At 35.6% G+C, this 22,223-nt stretch overlaps 1 protein-coding gene across 1 annotated transcript in view; it reads right to left on the reverse strand.

Moving 5' to 3' along the window:
- LOC149925872 (integrin alpha-PS2-like) overlaps positions 1-22,223 on the reverse strand; it is a 78,267-nt gene that overhangs the window by 912 nt on the left and 55,132 nt on the right. Inside the window, exons 5-26 of the mRNA XM_090160219.1 lie at positions 20,662-20,723; positions 20,198-20,246; positions 19,874-19,960; positions 19,721-19,809; positions 17,718-17,824; positions 17,534-17,636; positions 16,736-16,838; positions 14,012-14,203; positions 9,352-9,397; positions 9,178-9,285; positions 8,906-9,110; positions 8,718-8,846; positions 7,994-8,061; positions 6,458-6,605; positions 6,218-6,313; positions 5,158-5,243; positions 2,916-3,002; positions 2,391-2,493; positions 2,159-2,320; positions 1,939-2,088; positions 574-687; positions 21-248 (exon numbers count right to left, since the gene is read on the reverse strand). Coding sequence (XP_090016345.1) covers positions 21-248; positions 574-687; positions 1,939-2,088; positions 2,159-2,320; positions 2,391-2,493; positions 2,916-3,002; positions 5,158-5,243; positions 6,218-6,313; positions 6,458-6,605; positions 7,994-8,061; positions 8,718-8,846; positions 8,906-9,110; positions 9,178-9,285; positions 9,352-9,397; positions 14,012-14,203; positions 16,736-16,838; positions 17,534-17,636; positions 17,718-17,824; positions 19,721-19,809; positions 19,874-19,960; positions 20,198-20,246; positions 20,662-20,723 — 2,522 coding nt within the window. The remainder of the gene's footprint in view (positions 1-20; positions 249-573; positions 688-1,938; positions 2,089-2,158; positions 2,321-2,390; positions 2,494-2,915; positions 3,003-5,157; positions 5,244-6,217; positions 6,314-6,457; positions 6,606-7,993; positions 8,062-8,717; positions 8,847-8,905; positions 9,111-9,177; positions 9,286-9,351; positions 9,398-14,011; positions 14,204-16,735; positions 16,839-17,533; positions 17,637-17,717; positions 17,825-19,720; positions 19,810-19,873; positions 19,961-20,197; positions 20,247-20,661; positions 20,724-22,223) is intronic.

A 22,223-nucleotide genomic window follows, 5' to 3' on the forward strand; every position in this document is an offset into this window, starting at 1 on the left:
AAATTATGACTTTATCTTACCCTCCATAATAACAACGCTAGAAGTCCAAGTACTAGTAATCCACCGCAAATTGCTAGTAGAATAATCCACAGTGGTATGGTGGAAAATCCTGTTCCTAATCCTTCCGGATTAATAGTCGTTGCTACCAGTAAACTCTGAATGTCTAAGTACTCTGGGTTAACGTCATATGGTAATCTTGTAACTTCAGCCACCAGTTTGGAAGATATCAAAACTTCGCCCAAATTCATCTGATAAAGAATGGTCATGTTTGCAATTTTGAACCATATGACACTTGATATGCCAAATTTTTACTAAGAGCTATTCCCAACACAAAAATGCCATAGTGGTTTTTTTCCACATTTTCCGTCCTCTCAAACAGACAATGTAGAAATATGGATCAATTCATTCAAAATACATTATGTATTTTGGCTAGAGGACGAGTTTCTTCATTTGATAACGTCACTCCGTTTATAGTTTTCAGTAAAAAAATCCCCAAAGAGATATACTTGTGAAAAATATTATGGAATCTGTGGTAGGGTTTTTAAAATTTTAAAAAGTAACGATTTAGCTTACTTCAGTGACTGTTTGTGGCCAAAGCCTGGATCTTAGTTTGAAAATAACCGGACGATCTTTACGTAAATTAGTTATAACGCATTTAATTCTGGTACAATGTTCTCCGCAGAGTTGCTAAAAAGCGGGAGGACACAACTTTAGACAGTTTAAATTTGGCGGCAATGGACGTTATTCCTATTTCTCTCAAGCGGTGGGTTTTAGAAGCTTATAAAGTCACAATGGTGAAGCCACGGCCAACTTTGATTTATCGCGCATCTCTCGCGCTACAGCGGCCATCTCATTCGTTGACGTTCCTGTGTTAACCTATGAGCAAAAGATGTGTATGACGTCAGCGCCCCTAGCGGATTATTATTTTTAGTATAGTTTTTACATTGGGGACAATATAACCACCGAGCGTGGCGCTGAACTCCTACACATTATAATAAAGGTTATAGGGGGAAAATCCTTGCTCGCGGAATTTCGACGAATGTGTTGGCCGTAGTAGCGCGAAAAGCGCGTGATCAAAGTTGGCCGTGGTGAAGCGGACGATATTTTCACAAAGTTGTCACGCAGTTTTATTTTTAATTTTTTTATTTTCCCCCGAAAATGTATGACAACACTGTTTCATTGTCGTTAAAAACGAATAGAAATATTAAAAATTAAGCTTCCAAAAAACCAAAGATAATATAGAACTCTGTACCCTAGATTCGAATTCTGAGAGCTTTCTGATCTATGAGGTAGAATAAATAGAGATCCAAATCTGCCTTCCAGGACCTACCTTTCGCGGGTCAGTAATTGTTGAGCTCGAGAGTTAGGGCTAGTAAATAAACTCAAATCAAATCGTGTTGGCGCCATCTATCGTGTCGAAGACGGCATCAATAAAACCTTAAAACCTTGGAAAAGTTAAAATTAACATATTTTTCAAAAGTGTCTGCTTATAGAAACAGATGGCGCCAACACGATTGGATAAAGTTGAAACTTAAGCCTTAAAATGTGTCCCGCGAATCCCAGATTTGTTTGGACCTCTATTTATTCTACCTCATTGTTTCTGATTGAGGTTTTTGTAACGAAGCGTTTACCAATTCCGGAACGTGACCTCCGAAAAATATGCCTCCATCCTTAATTTCGGTAGCTGTATTGTCCTATCACGGCCAACTTTCAGCACGTCATCAAATTTGGCGGTGGTCTTATCTATTGTTGGTTACCTTGGTTACCATGGTAACTATGCAGCTATTGTTTTCGGAATTCCGGTAGGAAGGGGGTAAACGCATTGACTACGTGCGATGCAGTTATTTCGAATCTAGGGTATCGAGTTTATATTATCTTTGAAAAACGTTAAACAGCTTGAGGAAAAAAGGAATAACGTCCATAGGCTAGATAACATACTAATTCTCTGTGCAGTTCGTCGTGGGATATCGTTCTGCGTCTCCTTAATAAATTTTCGCTTTCCAACAATTCTTGGTCGTCATTGTGCTGTTCCAAGGGTGAGTTTAGGTCGTTTATGGAACTTGAACCGCGCGAGGAACTTTTTCTCAACTATTTTGTAAAATAACTCGTTAAAGTCCCGGAAAATGTATCGGGATTGAGACGGGCAACACAAACTCACTCTAAGCCGTAACGGATTCAAATCGACATCTTCGCATCTTGCATTTCCGGTAATAATCGGCGGTTCCAGTAAATATAACAAATGCAATTTATTTCCAGTGTACGTAGGCCATAGAATATATACCAAAGCTTCTTTAATAACGCTTAGGCCTTTATTGTCAACCTTTAGAAAGTGAAATTTGTCAATAATCGCTGGGACTTGTCAACAAGGAAATTATGTAAGAATGTTATACCCTATAAATGTGGGTAACTTCCGGTCCAATGTCAGTTTCGGTGTATTTTTCATCCGGATATACGTCAGAGACATTGTAGCGAAGTACCTTTGGTTTGGAAACCCTATAAATATATTTAAGTTCAATTTCAGTTGTGCTATCTTGAAATCTTTAATCATAAGTTCCTAATTATGTTTCTCACAAGTGTGTCAGTTCCCTATGGTCGCCATGGGCACGTCCAAATTCTAAGAATTCTTCCATTCATAGTGAGAATTCTCACTTCTCAAAATTTTTACGGTCCTTCTCGCAGGAGGTGACGTAATCTCTTCTCACGAATTCCCTTTCTAGAATAACCACACATTTTTGATGGACCTCAGACGAGGTCGTTAGGCCTAATACGCGCTCTTTGCCCTGTCGACGTAATGAGGTTGTATGTATGATATGAATTCTACGTCACACCACACGTAGTAATTATTTCAACTAAGCGACACACTTATGGAACGTAATTATAGACTTTTTCTCTTATGATCACGAAGTTAAACATACCCATCAATAACCATTTCAACTTCAACTCTCACTGGTAACTTCACGGTGACTGCGTTATTTAGCTCAGTACCATTTTCTGCGTTAGTGCTAAGATATAAATTTAAAACTTATGTAACCTTGAATTAATAATACACTTATATTATTAATTCATGTTGTAATAATAATTTTTGGCTTAATTTAATAAGGGGAAATCAGGGTTTCATATATAGGTGGTTTCTTTTCGCTTGTTCCGAGATTTCGGAGTGGGGTAAGAAGAGTAAGGCTATGACGTCATTTTACTCCGATTCTGTGGTGGCGAATAGTTTGAGTCGGAGTAAAAACGTTTTTCCAAAATGGATGCCAGTGGCCTTTTTAGCGGATAAATTCTGGCTAGCAGAAGACAAAATCCGATTTACTCCTTTACACCTCCTTTTCAGAAGGAGTAAAAAGAGTAGCCCTAATACTCCGGAACAGGCGAATAGTTTATGGGCCGGAGTAATACTTATCCCCGGAACAGGCGAATAAAACGTTTTAAGGTAAAAAGAGTACACTTTTTGTCCGAGAGACCGAGAACTGGTGAAAAGAAACCACCTTATAATTATCAAATACCGAATTTCACATTTCTGCCACCAGGTTTGATAATTCGCGACCTAAAACTATCGCTACGCCCCCTTTGGTTCGCCATTGAAACCTAGATAGCGAGCGGCTAAAGCAGACGCCATTAGTTTTTCCTCATCGTTGTTCGTAAATTTGACTTCATTAATAATAGACGGATTAGGCCACCGCCCGAAAACCTGTAGGGGGAACTTGTAGGATTGTAGACGTACCTTTGTGTGTACAGCCTGCACTTTCTACAAGTTCCCTCTATACGTTTTCTGGTGCTGGCTTAATCTCTCTATTGATACTGGCATTTTAATATAATTTTTGCATCGTTTTCTTATATTTTATTTAAGAAAAAATATTCTTATGGCTTTTTAATTTGTCTGTAGCAGACGCTAGATCATAGGCGCCACCTCGGAGAAGCTAGCGCCGTTTCGCCACCTAGACTCGTTTCGGGCTGCGTTCAGTAACTCTGAAAAAGCTCAGCGCTGAGCTCAACGGTCAGCGGTTTTTTACTGAACGGGTTTTTTGACTTCTGGTTTCGACGTCACGTTGTCCGTCCGTTGAGCAACGAAGTCATCGGCTCTAAGAGCAGGTTTTTCCGTTGCTCACCAGTCACGTGATGTCGCAGCACGGAGTAAGGCTAGCTGTAGACGCCGCAACCGACGATATTTAACAAAATTTAAAACACTAGGTGCGTTCAACAACCCAAAAAAAAAGCCTCAGCGCTGAGCATCGGATTTAAAAAAAGTTGTTGTACGGGTTTTTCCAATTTCCGGTTTTGACGTCACGCTTCTAATCGGATTGCCATCGGAGAAAGTGCATTCCGCCATCTTAAAATCTATCGCTGATATAACAATCGCGATAATAAAACTGTACAACAAATATAGGACGTCACGATTGCAATCGCTGAAATCGAAAACAGAAAAAATAAACAGTACAACAACCTCTGACGTCACGCTGCTCAGCGCTTAAACATCGCTGAAATTGGAATCGCTTTTTCGAAAAAGCGTATTTTGGTTGTTGAACGCACCCCAGTGTAAAAAGCGTTTAACGAAAAATTTTCAGATACTTCGTTGAGAGTTACTGAACGCAGCTAAAGTCACGAATATAATGGTTGATTGACGCTAGTTTCGTTCAAAATAAGTTGAGGCAAGTGTTAGCGGACAATTTTTCGATATCGTTTATACACCCTACATTCTAAATCAAAAACCAATCCGCTAACGCACGCTACCAAGAATGTATTAAAGTTACTAAGAATATTTGAGCATAGCAATGATAGCATTAACCCCTGGTACCATCCTCACAGCTTTTGTTGAGAAAGTTCGTCTGCATTTAAGGGGCATTCAAGGTTATACCATATAGCAAACTTGAATGGGAAAGCGGACGAATTTAAACTACAAAGGCTGCGAGGATGGGAATCAGAACCTGTAGTCCAATATTCTTAGTAATTTCAATACATTATTGACGCTACTAATACTATTTAACGTAACTATCGCCAGTTACCTCTAGCTTTTGATAACCCTAGTGGCAGAAATGTTAAATTAGGTGATCCATCATAAATATAGTCCTTTTAGGCTTCACAACGATAATAACTTAGCAATTCATTTAAAATGAAGGGTAAGGGTGCAGTTTATACGCTTCTGAACAGAAAACCTCTTACCTGTTGAGTTGAAACTCAAAGCCAAAATGGGCGGCACCCGAAACGGATGTTATTTTAGACGGCGCTAATAGAACTTTGAAGTTTAACTAAGAGACAGAAATGAATCGTCAGATGACAGTTTTTATAGGAAGTAATATCAATAATGAATATTTCAACTTAGGGAGAATGACGAAACGAGGGCATCATGGTCGAATTTTTTCCCCCGGGAGACGTCAGGTCAGTTGTAGGGAACCAATGAGATAGCAGCGATTTGATTTTTCTTTTGAGGGAAGGATGGCACCAATGAGATTACGGGCTGATTTGATTTTTTAAGGGGGCAAGAGGCTTACTCTTAGTGCGTGAGGGGGATCAAGTGTACCGGTAAAAACCGTCCCAGCATAGCAGCGTTGCCAGATATACGATCCGGATCGTATTTGTACCATAATTATTGAACGCTTGGTACGATATTCGATATACGATCCAAAGTACGTAACTGTATTCGGTAGAGCGGAAGCATTTATACAAGGTGTTTCAAAATTTTATGCAAAAATTTGAAGGAGTTGTAGGGGGTGATTTGATAAGAATAGGCGCTTAAATAAATCATCCTCCAAGGAAAACCTAAAGAAGTAATAATTCCGAGAGCCAGGACCCGCAAGGTATTATTTATATAGTGCTTGTTGTAATAATGGGAACTTTTAACCTGTAAACAGAACGTCGTGCTTTTGTCAAGCCTTAATATGTCAAAAAAAACTACCTGGTTAAAAGGGAACGTTTGTTGCTGCCGTAAAGGTGAAACATTTCAATTATTTTGACAAACACTGTATAAATAGTGACTTGCAGATCCTGGCTCTCGGAAATATTACTTCTTGGCGATTTCCTTGGAGGATGATTTATTGAAGCGTCTATTGACTTGTTTTCAGCCGTAGGATCCTTTTTTATCTAGTAGGCCTACGATCCAAATCAAAACTCTATACGATAATCTAACGCTTGGAATCTGGCAACCCCGCAAAATAGTCATTCTCCCTAATACAGACAAATGCATTCTTGGTAATATCATTTGATGTAAATGGTTTTTTCTCACAGTTTTATTAGCTGGCAATGGGTTCCCAATATCGCAAACCAAAACGTTGACCCCGGTTCTGGAAGGATCAGCGCCTGTACAACTGATGGGGAAATCCTAGGTAGAAATCAATCAATTTTACTTATACATTTCGACACTCCATAAATGTTTTTTTAATGGTGCAGGATAGATTCATCAATTTCAGATAAATCATGTTTACTCATCAATCAGACAGATGGGGCTGTATACGTTACGGCGTACCAGTTTGCTCTTGTCTATGTTGATGTAGCTGACTTCGAGAGGCATTCCCAAATACATCATGGCCTCGAAGGCATCTTCGCCCTTATTTTTAATCGTCACGTTCATTTCTAGGCGTTGGTTCGTTCCGATTAGGTATTGATCCATGTTCCTGGGATGATTTAAATTAGTTTTTTGGTTTATTAACTTAATTGTTAAATGCGTCGGTTCTTATAGACTTTGTTTCGCCATCAGGCCCGACAAGAGGGGGGGGGGTGACCGGTAGAAGTTACCGTGGCCCAAGCAGCTTAGGGGCCCGAGAGAGCGAGGGGCTAACCATTGAGTTGGGAATATTAATCTAGAGATCTAATCAAATCTGCTCCCCGCGAAACAAGTTTTTGAAAAATACGAATGTACCGTCTGCTCTAAAATGACGATCAAACGTTATCATATGACCCGTGGCGCCATCCATTATTTTGAAGAAAAAAAATCTTTTTGCTTGAAAACGCGTCTTATTTGAAGGAACCATTGAGAGATAGACGGCGCCACGGCTAGAATGATAACGTTTTCTCGTTATTTGGGACGCCGATGGGAGCAGACGACAGTATTCTTATTTTTAAAAACTTGTTTCGCGAAATACTGAAATCCGACGTTTTGATTGGACCTCTAGATTAATATTCCCAACTCAATGGGGCTAACCACTCTTCGAAAGTCTGTACACTGGATTACGCTTAGATTACCACTGCCAAAGGCAGGGACTTCAAAGATTACGCATAGTCCCATTAATACAGTCAAAGGTACGGCTCTGTACACCGACTACGCGGAGTGATCAGCCCCTCGGGCCCGAGTTATTATTCTTCCGCATTTCTCTCCAGTAGTAACGGCTCTCTTGGGGCCCGGAATTTATATTTTACCGGGGCCCGGGCCCACTCTCGGCGGCCCTGTTAGCCATGACTACTATGGCTGTTTATTGGTTATATGGTATATACATTGAGGCCCGGAATTTATATTTTCCCGAGGCCCGGGCCCGCTCTCGGCGGCCCTGTTATCCATGACTCCATGACTACTATAGCTGTTTATTGGTTATATGATATATATATATTGGGGCCCATAATTTATATTTTACCGGGGCCCGGGCCCGCTCTCGGCGGCCCTGCAATCCATGACTACTATGGTTTTGGATAATGTAGTATATGCGGCAATGGTACTTCCTACCTTAAGTCATGGCTGTCATGTTGGTTTACAATTTTTTATCTATAGGAAAAAAGCGTTGGTGACGTGCTATGACGTCATAGTGCCAAGTCCCTATTTTTTTTGGCTTCTAATTACAGTAAGAAAATTTAAATTTAATTTGACATTTTCTAAATGGCCAGCCATAATATGGATTTTTGTAAATAGCTAAGGGGAGTTACGTGAATAGAGTATTTTTATACATAGCAATATTGTAATTGGAATATTGAAACTCGGTATTCCATCGTATACAAAAGTTTGTTTATAAAATTCACGGATAAATGAAATGGCATCGCGAAACAAAGTCTATTGGTTCTTTGTTAAGCTTACGGTCGGACTTGGATGTCCAAATCTGGAATGCATATGTTGTCCTTGCCGCAGTTCTTCTGTATGGTTATCTACAGTGTTTTGGGTAGTTTTAAAACTATTGAGTAAAGTAATTTAGCAAAAACGGATTTGCGCAAAGGAAGAACGTGCTAGTCTATTAAGCTATTATCCGGACGCCCCGCCCAATTTTGGACTCCATCTTGATTTTAACTGTAGAGCTCCATCTCTTATGAAACATTATTCATAAGCATTATTATAAATATTATTTTTCATAAATACTTTTTTATAATATTAATATTTAGCATATTAATTACATTGAAGCCAAATTATTTTTATATGTGTAATTTTACCTAATTTTAGATCTAACATTTTTATAGTATTAAAGTTGCCATTATTAATACAATTATTCGTAGAACATTAGACAAATAAAATAATGGACCCACCAGCGCTCCTAACGAGAGAATCACAAAATATGTCCACCCAAGTACGAACCACGTTCGTAAATACGTTAGATGAGCTAAAAATATTAGGCCTAAGTTGCTTAGTTATTATATTGCATACATATTTCATATTTGGGTGTAAATCTTTCCAATATCGGACACTTTGGCGCTACAAGCGCCGATGATCTAAAAGAACCATGCGCTCTGTCTAAATTCGGGTCCAGTAGTTTGTTTCTCCATGGTCGTTTTCCTTTGCGTAAATCGGTTTTTAAATCGTTTAATAGTACCTGTTTATGCAGAAGGTTCGGTTCGTCTTGGTCGATGATTGGTTCCAGATAGAATCGGTTTGAAGGTCGTGGCACAAGGTCATACGAGATCTCCACCGAGATGGGGCTTAGCTTATCCCTGAATTCGTTCTGTTTGTCGCGAAAGCGTTTAATTATTTGGTAACAAGACTGATGAGAAGTCAACGTACGTGTAAGTAGGCGAAGACGCTATTGCAGTATTTAGATTCCTTTTGCAGTCTGATGGTCGAGTTCTCCACGCTGGACCTCTCGCGCGTTAGAAAGAACAGCCGCTTGTCTACGTCCTTTTTCGAGTCCAGTTTGGTTTGGTAGCTGAAGTCCAACTGAGTTCCCAGACCAACGCCCGAATATTCCAAACAAAACGAAACTACGACACTGTTAAGAGTTTAACCTTAATTAGCCTTTATTTAATAATTGAAAGACTTTAAGGTTAGCTTCTTACCAGGCTACTAAAGTACCATCTTTCAAACTACACCCTTTACTATTGTCCAATGATATTTTCTCCGGGTCCAGTTTTAAGGAAGAAGCAACTTTGACCACTGGTCGTGCTCTATTCACAGCATATTAAGAAGTTAGTTTATTTAATGATGATTAAACACCATATAAGGTTTCTTACTTTAAAAATACCGCCCTGCTCGAGTCGTAAGCGCCAATCAACAAGTCTAGAAAACACAAAACAAGTTAGCCAGGTTCATATGCTAGAGTACTAGGCAATGTTATAACCATGGGTGCGTCAAGTTGAAACAATTTCTCGAAATCTGGCAAACTTAACGGTTTGTAAGATTACGTTCGAGGTCAGCTAAGTTTACAACAAAAATAGAAATTTAAAAGCTATGACGTCGTAGCATTAGCATAGGGATATTTCCCTGGCTAGCGCAAAAACGTTTTTAAATACCCTCTATCGGGGAAGGTAGGCGTAATATCATCTGCACATGCGCGTAAACCAAGATAATATAATCAATTCCGTGTCCCGTTTCTCGCCCTTTGCGCAAATAGTTTTACATTTTAATTATTATGATTTAATCGTTTTAATCAAGATTTAATCATTTTAATCAACATTTAATCATTTTACTCAACATTTAATCATTTTACTCAACATTTAATCATTTTACTCAACATTTAATCATTTCAATTATGATTTAATCGTTTTAATCAAAATTTAATCATTTTAATCAACATTTAATTGTTTTAATCAAAATTTGATCGTTTTAATCATAGTGTAATTACTTTAAGTTTGTATTTTAATCTCGATTTAATCATTAAATGCACTATTTAATCATTCGAATCCCTAATTCATAATTTCAAAGACGATTTAATCATTCAAATCCCTAATTCATAATTTTGATGACGATTTAATCATTCAAATTCCTAATTCATAATTTCAATGACGATTTAATAATTCAAATATCGATTTATTCATTCTAATCGCTGTTTAATCATTCAAATTTCTATTAAATGTTTTAATCGTGAGTTAATTATTCAAATTTAGATTAAATGTTTTAATCGTGATTTAATTATTAAAATTTAGATTAAATTAAATGTTTCAATCGTGATTTAATCATTCAAATTTAGATTAAATGTTTCAATCGTGATTTAATCATTCAAATTTAGATTAAATGTTTCAATCGTGATTTAATCATTCAAATTTAGATTAAATTAAATGTTTCAATCGTGATTTAATCATTCAAATTTAGATTAAATTAAATGTTTCAATCGTGATTTAATCATTCAAATTTAGATTAAATGTTTCAATCGTGATTTAATCATTCAAATTTAGATTAAATGTTTCAATCGTGATTTAATCATTCAAATTTAGATTAAATGTTTCAATCGTGATTTAATCATTCAAATTTAGATTAAATTAAATGTTTCAATCGTGATTTAATCATTCAAATTTAGATTAAATGTTTCAATCGTGATTTAATCATTCAAATTTAGATTAAATGTTTCAATCGTGATTTAATCATTCAAATTTAGATTAAATGTTTCAATCGTGATTTAATCATTCAAATTTAGATTAAATGTTTCAATCGTGATTTAATCATTCAAATTTCGATTAAATGTTTTAATCGTGATTTAATCATTCAAATTTAGAATAAATGTTTCAATCGTGATTTAATCATTCAAATTTCGATTAAATGTTTCAATCGTGATTTAATCATTCAAATTTCGATTAAATGTTTCAATCGTGATTTAATCATTCAAATTTAGATTAAATTAAATGTTTCAATCGTGATTTAATCATTCAAATTTAGATTAAATGTTTCAATCGTGATTTAATCATTCAAATTTAGATTAAATGTTTCAATCGTGATTTAATCATTCAAATTTAGATTAAATTAAATGTTTCAATCGTGATTTAATCATTCAAATTTAGATTAAATGTTTCAATCGTGATTTAATCATTCAAATTTAGATTAAATGTTTCAATCGTGATTTAATCATTCAAATTTAGATTAAATGTTTCAATCGTGATTTAATCATTCAAATTTAGATTAAATGTTTCAATCGTGATTTAATCATTCAAATTTAGATTAAATGTTTTAATCGTGATTTAATTATTAAAATTCGATTAAATGTTTCAATCGTGATTTAATCATTCAAATTTAGATTAAATGTTTCAATCGTGATTTAATCATTCAAATTTCGATTAAATGTTTTAATCGTGATTTAATCATTCAAATTTCAATTAAATGTTTTAATCGTGATTTAATCATTCAAATTTCTATTAAATGTTTTAATCGTGAGTTAATTATTCAAATTTAGAATCAATGTTTTAATCGTGATTTAATCATTCAAATTTCAATTAAATGTTTTAATCGTGATTTAATCATTCAAATTTCAATTAAATATTTTAATCGTGATTTAATCATTCAAATTTCTATTAAATGTTTCAATCGTGATTTAATCATTCAAATTTAGATTAAATGTTTCAATCGTGATTTAATCATTCAAATTTAGATTAAATGTTTCAATCGTGATTTAATCATTCAAATTTAGATTAAATGTTTCAATCGTGATTTAATCATTCAAATTTAGATTAAATGTTTCAATCGTGATTTAATCATTCAAATTTAGATTAAATGTTTCAATCGTGATTTAATCATTCAAATTTAGATTAAATGTTTCAATCGTGATTTAATCATTCAAATTTCGATTAAATGTTTTAATCGTGATTTAATCATTCAAATTTCAATTAAATGTTTTAATCGTGATTTAATCATTCAAATTTAGAATAAATGTTTTAATCGTGATTTAATTATTAAAATTCGATTAAATGTTTCAATCGTGATTTAATCATTCAAATTTAGATTAAATGTTTCAATCGTGATTTAATCATTCAAATTTAGATTAAATGTTTCAATCGTGATTTAATCATTCAAATTTAGATTAAATGTTTCAATCGTGATTTAATCATTCAAATTTAGATTAAATGTTTCAATCGTGATTTAATCATTCAAATTTAGATTAAATGTTTCAATCGTGATTTAATCATTCAAATTTAGATTAAATGTTTCAATCGTGATTTAATCATTCAAATTTCGATTAAATGTTTTAATCGTGATTTAATCATTCAAATTTCAATTAAATGTTTTAATCGTGATTTAATCATTCAAATTTCAATTAAATGTTTTAATCGTGATTTAATCATTCAAATTTCTATTAAATGTTTTAATCGTGAGTTAATTATTCAAATTTCTATTAAATGTTTTAATCGTGAGTTAATTATTCAAATTTAGAATAAATGTTTTAATCGTGATTTAATTATTAAAATTCGATTAAATGTTTCAATCGTGATTTAATCATTCAAATTTCGATTAAATGTTTTAATCGTGATTTAATCATTCAAATTTCTATTAAATGTTTTAATCGTGAGTTAATTATTCAAATTTAGAATAAATGTTTTAATCGTGATTTAATTATTAAAATTCGATTAAATGTTTCAATCGTGATTTAATCATTCAAATTTCGATTAAATGTTTTAATCGTGATTTAATCATTCAAATTTCGATTAAATGTTTTAATCGTGATTTAATCATTCAAATTTCAATTAAATGTTTTAATCGTGATTTAATCATTCAAATTTAGATTAAATGTTTCAATCGTGATTTAATCATTCAAATTTAGATTAAATGTTTCAATCGTGATTTAATCATTCAAATTTAGATTAAATGTTTCAATCGTGATTTAATCATTCAAATTTCGATTAAATGTTTTAATCGTGATTTAATCATTCAAATTTCAATTAAATGTTTTAATCGTGAGTTAATTATTCAAATTTAGATTAAATGTTTCAATCGTGATTTAATCATTCAAATTTCGATTAAATGTTTTAATCGTGATTTAATTATTAAAATTCGATTAAATGTTTCAATCGTGATTTAATCATTCAAATTTAGATTAAATGTTTCAATCGTGATTTAATCATTCTAATTTAGATTAAATTAAATGTTTCAATCGTGATTTAATCATTCAAATTTAGATTAAATGTTTCAATCGTGATTTAATCATTCAAATTTAGATTAAATGTTTCAATCGTGATTTAATCATTCAAATTTAGATTAAATGTTTCAATCGTGATTTAATCATTCAAATTTAGATTAAATGTTTCAATCGTGATTTAATCATTCAAATTTAGATTAAATGTTTCAATCGTGATTTAATCATTCAAATTTCGATTAAATGTTTTAATCGTGATTTAATCATTCAAATTTCAATTAAATGTTTTAATCGTGATTTAATCATTCAAATTTCTATTAAATGTTTTAATCGTGAGTTAATCATTCAAATTTCTATTAAATGTTTTAATCGTGAGTTAATTATTCAAATTTAGAATAAATGTTTTAATCGTGATTTAATTATTAAAATTCGATTAAATGTTTCAATCGTGATTTAATTATTCAAATTTAGAATAAATGTTTTAATCGTGATTTAATAATCTAATCCGAGGGTGTCCCTCTCAAAGTACTCATTTAACTCCATTTTGAGATGGGAGCGCCCATATCTGTACGCTAATCTTTAGTGACACTATTGCCAACTCCATATATTTCCGAGTATATTTCAGTGATCTAACTTGAAGATTTTTCCTTACAACTTTGTTCTTAAAATAAGGAAACATTCTGGTCAAGTGTCAACTTGACGCACCCCCCATAACTTCATATGTCAATAATTTATCTCAAATAGATAAGGAGACTAGAGTGACTCGTCTAGATTGATAAATGGATTTGTGGAATCCACCTGACAGAATGATCGTTTAGCGAAGGCGGGTTTCTCACCGGTATATTGGTTATTGTCGGCGTCAAGACCACCCGATAAGGAAAAGCCGAATGTTTTGAGGTTCTTGTCGTTGAACAGGGAAGCGTGGATGACTTGGGAGGGTTTGGTTCGGACACCGTCTTTGCTGCCGTGATAAATGTACACGATTCCCGCTTCACCCTCTCCCGCGTAAGGAGCGCCAACGGCGAAATCTGGCAAAGACAAAAATTCAGTTTTAGGCCTCGTTTTCACTAAGTGAAAAACGCCGCGACGGTAAGCGACGGCGCAAAAACAACTGTACATTCTTAAGGGGGAGGACTACAGTGGTCATTGTCTAGTTTTGCGCTATTTCAAGCTGAACTCTTTTAATTTTGTATTTTAACTTATAAAATTTATATTTAAGTGTAGAACAGCCTCTTGTTTAGTGACTAAAATAATTTTGACAATTTTAAATTTAAAAGTAATTATGTTATTACGTTTTAATTCGGACCCCCGGAGCTAAACAAGTTGGGGAAGCGCCCAAACTACCCTTTAGTTAGGACCTTATATCTCGTTAACTATTAATATTAGAAATATCAAAATTATTTTAAGCACTAGAGGAAGGTTCAGCCTAATAAGAAAAATATAATTAAATTATGTAATTGTTAAAACAGAAACGTTCAGCTTGAACGAAAAAGAGGCTTTTACTGTATTCTTCCCCCTTAAGCCTTAACCAAATCATCTAAGTCTAGCAGGCAACAATTTGCTTTACCCTCTGAATGACGTCCCTCCCTCTAAAAAAAACCTATCCGCTAGGGAACGTTGTCAATGAACTTTTTTCAGATTTTGCTGCCTGCAAACCGTCCCTAGCGTTGATTAGTTCCATGGTTTCCACTAGCGCGCGTAACTCAACTTGTTAGTGATGTACAAATGTTTTTTCTCGCGTAAAGAAAAAAATTTCATTACGACGTTCGCTGGTGTAAACTAATCTTTACGGGGATTTTTTGTCTCGACGCAAAAAAAAAAAATTAGGCCTAATGCTTATTTACGCGCCTAAAGAAGAATGCATTATGACGCGAGCTAGTGGAAACCAGTCTTAATATACAGGGTCTTTTTTTTTGCTCGGAAAAGTGTTTTTTTTCAAAAACTATTTATAGTACCGATTTCAAATTTGGAAGGTCAATTCTCTATACCGGGGGACATCAGTTTGAGAAATTTGAGCGTTTTCGGTAATGTTTTTCACCAATTTTGAAAAATTATTTTTCGACCACTAGGTGCGAGATAAAAAATTTCTATTATAAAGTTGTAGGCCGTCATCGAAAACCCTTAAAAATTGTTCACTCGACGAAAAACAATTTATTTATCAGTGAAAGTTCGAGCTTGAAAAATTTACAAGTTGGTGAAGCCAAATTACGATTGTTTGAAACCGGATTTAGACTTCGAGAACAATGTACTCGCGTACTTTGTGGCATATCCTCGTCACAGTTGCGCTAACGCCGCTGCTGATTTGGGTTGTTCTGCAAATCGTGTGTGGAAAATTCTTCGTAAGAATCGCTATCACCCATACAGAGCTACGCTCCACCAAGGACTAATTGACGGAGACCATCAAAGACGTTATGAATTTAGCAACTGGTTACTAAATGCTGTCCAAGAAGATAGACAATTTTTGCGCCATGTTTTGTTCTCCGACGAAGCGTCATTTTCTAGAGATGGGCCCTTTAATCATCAAAACAGCCATCTTTGGTCTGACATCAACCCACATTGGGGTTTTGAATATCATCACCAGGTTCAATTTGAACGGGTCAATGTTTGGGTTGGACTTGTTGGAAACCGTTTGATTGGTCCCTTTTTCCTGCCGACGAACCTCAACGGCCAAAGGTATTTACATTTTCTACAGAACGAACTGAGTGACGCAATCGACGACCTTCCATTGGCTGAAAGACGTCAGTTGTGGTTTCAGCAAGATGGCGCCCCTCCGCATTTTTCCCGGCAAGTAACTGAGCACCTCAACAACGAGTTTCCTGAAAGGTGGATAGGGAGAAATGGTCCAGTGCATTGGCCAGCAAGGTCACCTGACCTAACACCGCTGGATTATTTTCTCTGGGGATTCGTTAAAGCAAAGGTATACGCCACGCCCATTGAAACTAGGGAGGAACTCATTAGACGAATAATCAGTGCTTGCCGAGACGTCACACCAGAAATGGTAGAGAAAGCGTTTGAGAACTTAATTGTCCGCGCACAAACCTGTGTTGCAGCCAATGGTGATATTATTGAAAATGTTTTGTAAGAATTTATGTGAATAAAATATCTGCATTTAAAAACCAAACGTGTACATTTTTTCAAGTGTGAAAACTCTACTACGTTTGTATTAGACTTGTTCCCTTTTCAATTATCGTTTCAAACAATCGTAATTTGGCTTCACCAACTTGTAAATTTTTCAAGCTCGAATTTTCACTGATAAATAAATTGTTTTTCGTCGAGTGAACAATTTTTAAGGGTTTTCGATGACGGCCTACAACTTTATAATAGAAATGTTTTATCTCGCACCTAGTGGTCGAAAAATAATTTTTCAAAATTGGTGAAAAACATTACCGAAAACGCTCAAATTTCTCAAACTGATGTCCCCCGGTATAGAGAATTGACCTTCCAAATTTGAAATCGGTACTATAAATAGTTTTTGAAAAAAAACACTTTTCCGAGCAAAAAAAAAGACCCTGTATATATAGGACGTCTAGAATGTCGACGCCTTCGCGTTCGAAACTCACCTTCGAAGCCGTCTCTGTTGATGTCCATCAGCGTAGATAAGGACAATCCGAATCGACCTTTCGAGAAAGTGCCGTCCAGTTGCGTCTGCGCTTTGAATTCGTGCTGTAAAATGTCACTTTAGTCAAATACCAAAGATAATTATCATTTTGAAGGCTCACGTCATAATTGAAAATAAATAAACGCCTAAGCCTTGTCACTACAATTCATACGGTAAAATCAGTTGTAATGTCCGAGGAAGATTATGGTGGCCTTGATGATTATCATAGAAACGGTTACAGCGGAGACTTTAGCCACGGCCAACTTTGATCACGCGCTGTTCGCGCTACAGCGGCCAACACATTCATCGAAATTCCGCGAGCAAGGATTTTCCCCCTATAAACTGTACTATAACGTGTAGGAGTTCAGCGCCACGCTCGGTTTTTATATTGTCTTCAATGTAAAAACTATTCTAAAAATAATAATCCGCTAGGGGTGCTGACGTCATACACATCTTTTGCTCATAGGTTAACACAGAAACGTCAATGAATGAGATGGCCGCTGTAGCGCGAGAGATCAAAGTTGGCCGTGATCAAAGTTGGCCAGTCAATGATTTTGAAAACACGCCCAAAAGTCTCGCATTCAACGTAGCTAAACCCCCGCCCATTTCTCCAGACCCATTCGCGAATCGCGATACGGTGACCATGAATCCTTAAGACATTACATGTGTATATATTTATAGTTTCCTGGTAAAATTCGTAGCGTCCATATTCGGTTATAAACCCTCCCAAGTATAAAGGTCTGATTGCAAGAATGCGTACCTTTTTGTTTTGGTAGATGACGTTCACGCGTCCCACTTCGTAACTGCCGTCCTTAAGTTTGGAATCCGTGTAAAGAGGAGCGCCTACGACGATATCGTCCAACCTTGAAAACCAGATAGAGATATGCTTTTAATTAAACCACTAATTACCCCCCCCCCCACGAAGATAATTATGTTCTAATTACCCGTCGCCGTTGACATCCGCGACGATGACGGAGTATCCGAAGTAAGAACCGGTTTGTTCCCCCGTTATGTTGTGCAAGTTGACCAGGTCCGACGTGTACAGACAAACCTGCGACGACAAGTAAACATTGGTTACCTGAGGGTCGAATTAAGCCCTTCAAACATTTTGGTTCCTCGATATGTAACTAGTTGAAATTTCCCAATCTTTACCATGGTGCAAATTTTGCAAAACTGTCAAATGGTTCAGCCGCACCATTTGTCAGTTTTGTACCGTGTGTCCATGGTAAATCCAGCAATGGACACTTTCTGCGTCGCAACCTTAATTTGATTCTGAGTTGTGGGACATTCGAACACAGAAAATAAGATTTTAGAAATCTTGCAATCAATATGAAAACCTCGAAATTTATTCGAAAATTAGTCCTAAAATCTGAAAATTACCGTAAATAACCGGAAATCAACGTGAAAATCATAATCAGTTTTAGATTTCTTATATTTATAGGCTTCGTGCGTAGTTTAAACTTTGGTCAGAAGTATCGTCGCCTACCGACTGAGTTTTAAATCGAATGTGTGAAAGCTGTCTGCTCATTCAAAATTATCTCGATATTAATAATAATAATAATAATCAGCTAGGCTAATACCCAAGGCACCACCTTAGGCCTAAGTCATCGAGCGACTTTTAAAGCTGAACGTTTCAGTTAAAGAACATTCATATTCAAAAAGTATCTGCTATTTCTTCACACATATAGTTGACAGGTATTAAAGTAGATGGCGCTATATTTTCTAAGCTTGAAGCCTATTTAAGGTTTAAAATTCTGAACCAAAAATTGCAAGTGTCAGACTCCCCACTTCATGCTCTTTTTTTCTTAACGGTTAATTAGCCTTTCCAGTTTACATAGAGCCACGTAGTGAAAAATGCAAGAAGCTTATAAACTGCTGGATTTTCGTCTGCTAAGCAGACGCTTTATTGAAAAATCGTCTTCTTAGCAGACGAAAATCCAGCAGTTCATGAGCTTCTAGCATTTGCCACTACGTGGCTCTATGTAAACTGAAAAGGCTAATTGAGTCCTGGTCTATAGGCCTTTCCATAAATCATTTCTACGTGCTTTCACTGTTTTTTATACGTCACCCACACCCAATTTCGCTAAAACTAAACAAAAAGTTGGCTGTACTTTTGCCATTTTCGGATTTTCCGGTAAGATTTCTCCAAACATTTTACACAGAGTTCGGGTTAGGCTTAGTGACTTCGGAGTTCAAACTGATTTTAATTTAGTTTTGATACTAATTAAATGAAATATTATGGCAATACTCGTATTAACTCTGTGAAAGTATTGTTAATACTTAGATATTTATTAGCTATTACTTCACGATAAACAACAATCTTTACCCGATACACTACTGTGGCTGTCAATGAAATGTTAAGCCTTAGTTCACAAGGCTATAAACATTAACTATAAACGGTTAAACATCATCGAAACCGTGCTAAATTTTTCGTTAAATTTTAAAATCCTCTCCTTTTATGACTAGTTAAGTAAATAAAATGCTTTTATACTTTAAACATTTGACATAACAAATTTAACAATATCATTTGTATTAATTTTAATCCGCCGTGTTTTGTAAATACTTACACTCGGTGGCGAGGGTAAAAACAAGGAGTAATATCAAGAATGTATTGAAGTTCCTAAGAATATTGGACTACAGGATTCTGATTCCCATCCTCGCAGCCTTTGTAGTTTAAATTCGTCCGCTTCCCCATTCAAGTTTGCTATATGGTATAACCTTGAATGCCCCTTAAATGCAGACGAACTTTCTCCAAAAAGCTGTGAGGATGGTACCAGGGGTTAATGCTTCGCTCAAATATTCTTAGTAACTTCAATACATTCTTGGTAATATGTATAACGTTGATCTAAATCATCATTGCAAAAACAATTTTCCTTCCCCCTCTTACCCTAACGAACATTTTATGGAAAGGTCTATTACCCGCGCTTCGTCAGATTGAGGCACGTACCTGTCCAGTTAGATTGTTCCCTTTGGGATGTCCCACCACCGCGTCCGGATCATTGTCGCCGGAAAATTCGCCCGTAGCCACGGAATATCCTGAAGAGAGAATTATAGTATTGGTGGTTGGTATAGAGATGGTATGTTTGACGGGTAGCCGTACCTAGGTAGGTGTCGTCGTTGGTCGTGGGTGATTCGTTGGTGCCCCTGAGCGATGGCCTGGACAGCAAGTCTTGAGAGAACAGCTGACCTGTTGAAGGGTTTCCAAGAAATTGCGGGACATTCTATTAGAAACGACGGTATCTTATCAGACATTCGTGATCGCGGGAGGGAAAACTTTGCTCGTCAGGAACTGATAATCTTTACTATAGTAGCTCGGATGATCATTATATTAGGGGTTATATTTGGGTACTTAAACCACCGACTTAATTTTTTAATAGGCAACGTGAAGATGTAACTGGTAACGTAAAAGTAATTGCGCACGTACCTTGCCAGTAGTAACTTCCAACTGCTCCTATGTACAAACGTCTTCTGTCCTTCAAATTAGAAGATTATCGTATTGAAAAAACTTATGATATTTTTGGTATCCTAAGGGGTGTACTAGACCAAGTTATTCTCAAATCAAATCGTTTTATTTCAATTTCGTACATTATATGTTGTGGCAAGAGGGCCAAGTCAGCGTGTGACTTAAATAGAATATTCTTCTTCGAAGTCCTACACTAGGGGTGTCTAAATGGCCATCTTGACCTTCAAAATGGCCATCTTGACCTTCAAAATTGATATCTCTTAAATTTGAAATTTGGGTTTAGGACCGTGCAGAGCCTGTTAAAATATCTGTCACTTATTTCGTACATTTAACCCACTTTTTGGGACTTCAACTCTCCTGACCCCACTTTAAAATTTTGACAAATATGCGAACGTAATTTTTGTAAATTTATTCTTCCGACTTACTTTTGTAACGACGGCCGAGAAACCAGCCTGGCAGTAACCTTGTTGATGGAAGCCCCAGTTAGCTGGAATGTTCAGAATAATTAACAATAATGCTCACAATGTTCCCTAAAACGCGGTAATTTCTAAATAATCCTTTCATCTCTATATGAACGGACTGACTTTCTGGAAAGCAGATTACGATCGGTTCTGTCTCGTGCTCAGTGACCTTATTTTCCGGAGAGCCTCATGTCGCGAATGTAATCACCAGTAGGCTGTGACACTGAGGACCCCTTTAATAATGTTGATGTTTATCTAGCGAGGCCCTGCCATGGTTGCTCCTATTTAAATAGCATGAATTCCACGTACAGGGCTGTGCGAATTCCGTAACGCTCTTGTTATGTTTGCGATAAATCACGGTTCATCAAAAGTGACATAATTACCAAAAGTGTAACAATCCCTGTACTTTCGTATGCTAAAGGTTTAATGAATGCTCGACTCGAGATCGACCACATAAAAGACTATTTATTGTCGCTTTTCTGGATATTTTTTTAGTCTATGGTATTATATCGTAGGTAGATGGCGATAGCATCTCCACAGAACGACGAAAAATAAAAAAATACACTAAATTTGACCAGTGCTACTTAGTTCCTCCGTTCCTCACTAGGAGGCGTTAATTGTTGGTTTTAACTTCCTTCCCTCCCCAAGGCATACTTTTCCTTCTCCCCTCCCAACTTGTATTTCGCTAGTAACGTTCATTAGGAAATAGGTCCGATTGACACACTTTTGGTCATTATGTCACTTTTGGGTTCATTTACATTCAAATCATAATAGGATGGAATTAAAAAATGTACAAACGCTACCAATAGGCGAAACTATAAAGTAAATTTAGTCTTAACCAACTTGTTAAAATGGGAAAACAAAATCACGTGACTACCTTTTCACAGCCAACTTCGATTCGGTAACTGCTGTTCATAGTTGGCCGTGCGACGGTAAATAAATAATATTCCTTCCAGATACTGCAGACAGATTATTAACCTCCACCTTTCTATTACAAGATGTTTTAAATAATAATATGAATTAGATGAATCGATCAATATTTAAATAGTCATTAGCAAAATAAAATGAATAATAGATCGTATTTATTAGGATAGATGGCGCTGCTGTTTGCCATAAAGTCACGTGACTACCATCTTTTCAGCCCCCCCTGGATTTTATAGTTTCGCCTATTGTTTTTTAAGTCTAGGGATGCGACATCTGTTGTCAGTTTCTATAATCTTTGAAGGTAACAGCACCTTCAAAGATTATAGAAACTGACAACAGATGTCGCATCCCTAGACTTAATTAATTTATAATTATAAAATTTTTTACGAATTATTACGAATAAAAGCTCTGAAGATTCTTTTTAAACTGATATTTAATTAAAGTATTAAATATTTAATGAATTATTACGAATAATTATATATAAAAGGTACTTTAAAGGTTACATTAAAAGATGGAGCCCCCAATGTGTATCCGAATTTTGTTATTGTGCCGTTACAAGTCCCGTTGTATGTATGCGGTCTGGTAATAGACTGATTTCAAAA

Source organism: Leiobunum rupestre, chromosome 10, assembly GCF_980474605.1.
Source record: "Leiobunum rupestre chromosome 10, qqLeiRupe1.1.hap1, whole genome shotgun sequence".
Lineage (NCBI taxonomy): Eukaryota > Metazoa > Arthropoda > Arachnida > Opiliones > Sclerosomatidae > Leiobunum > Leiobunum rupestre.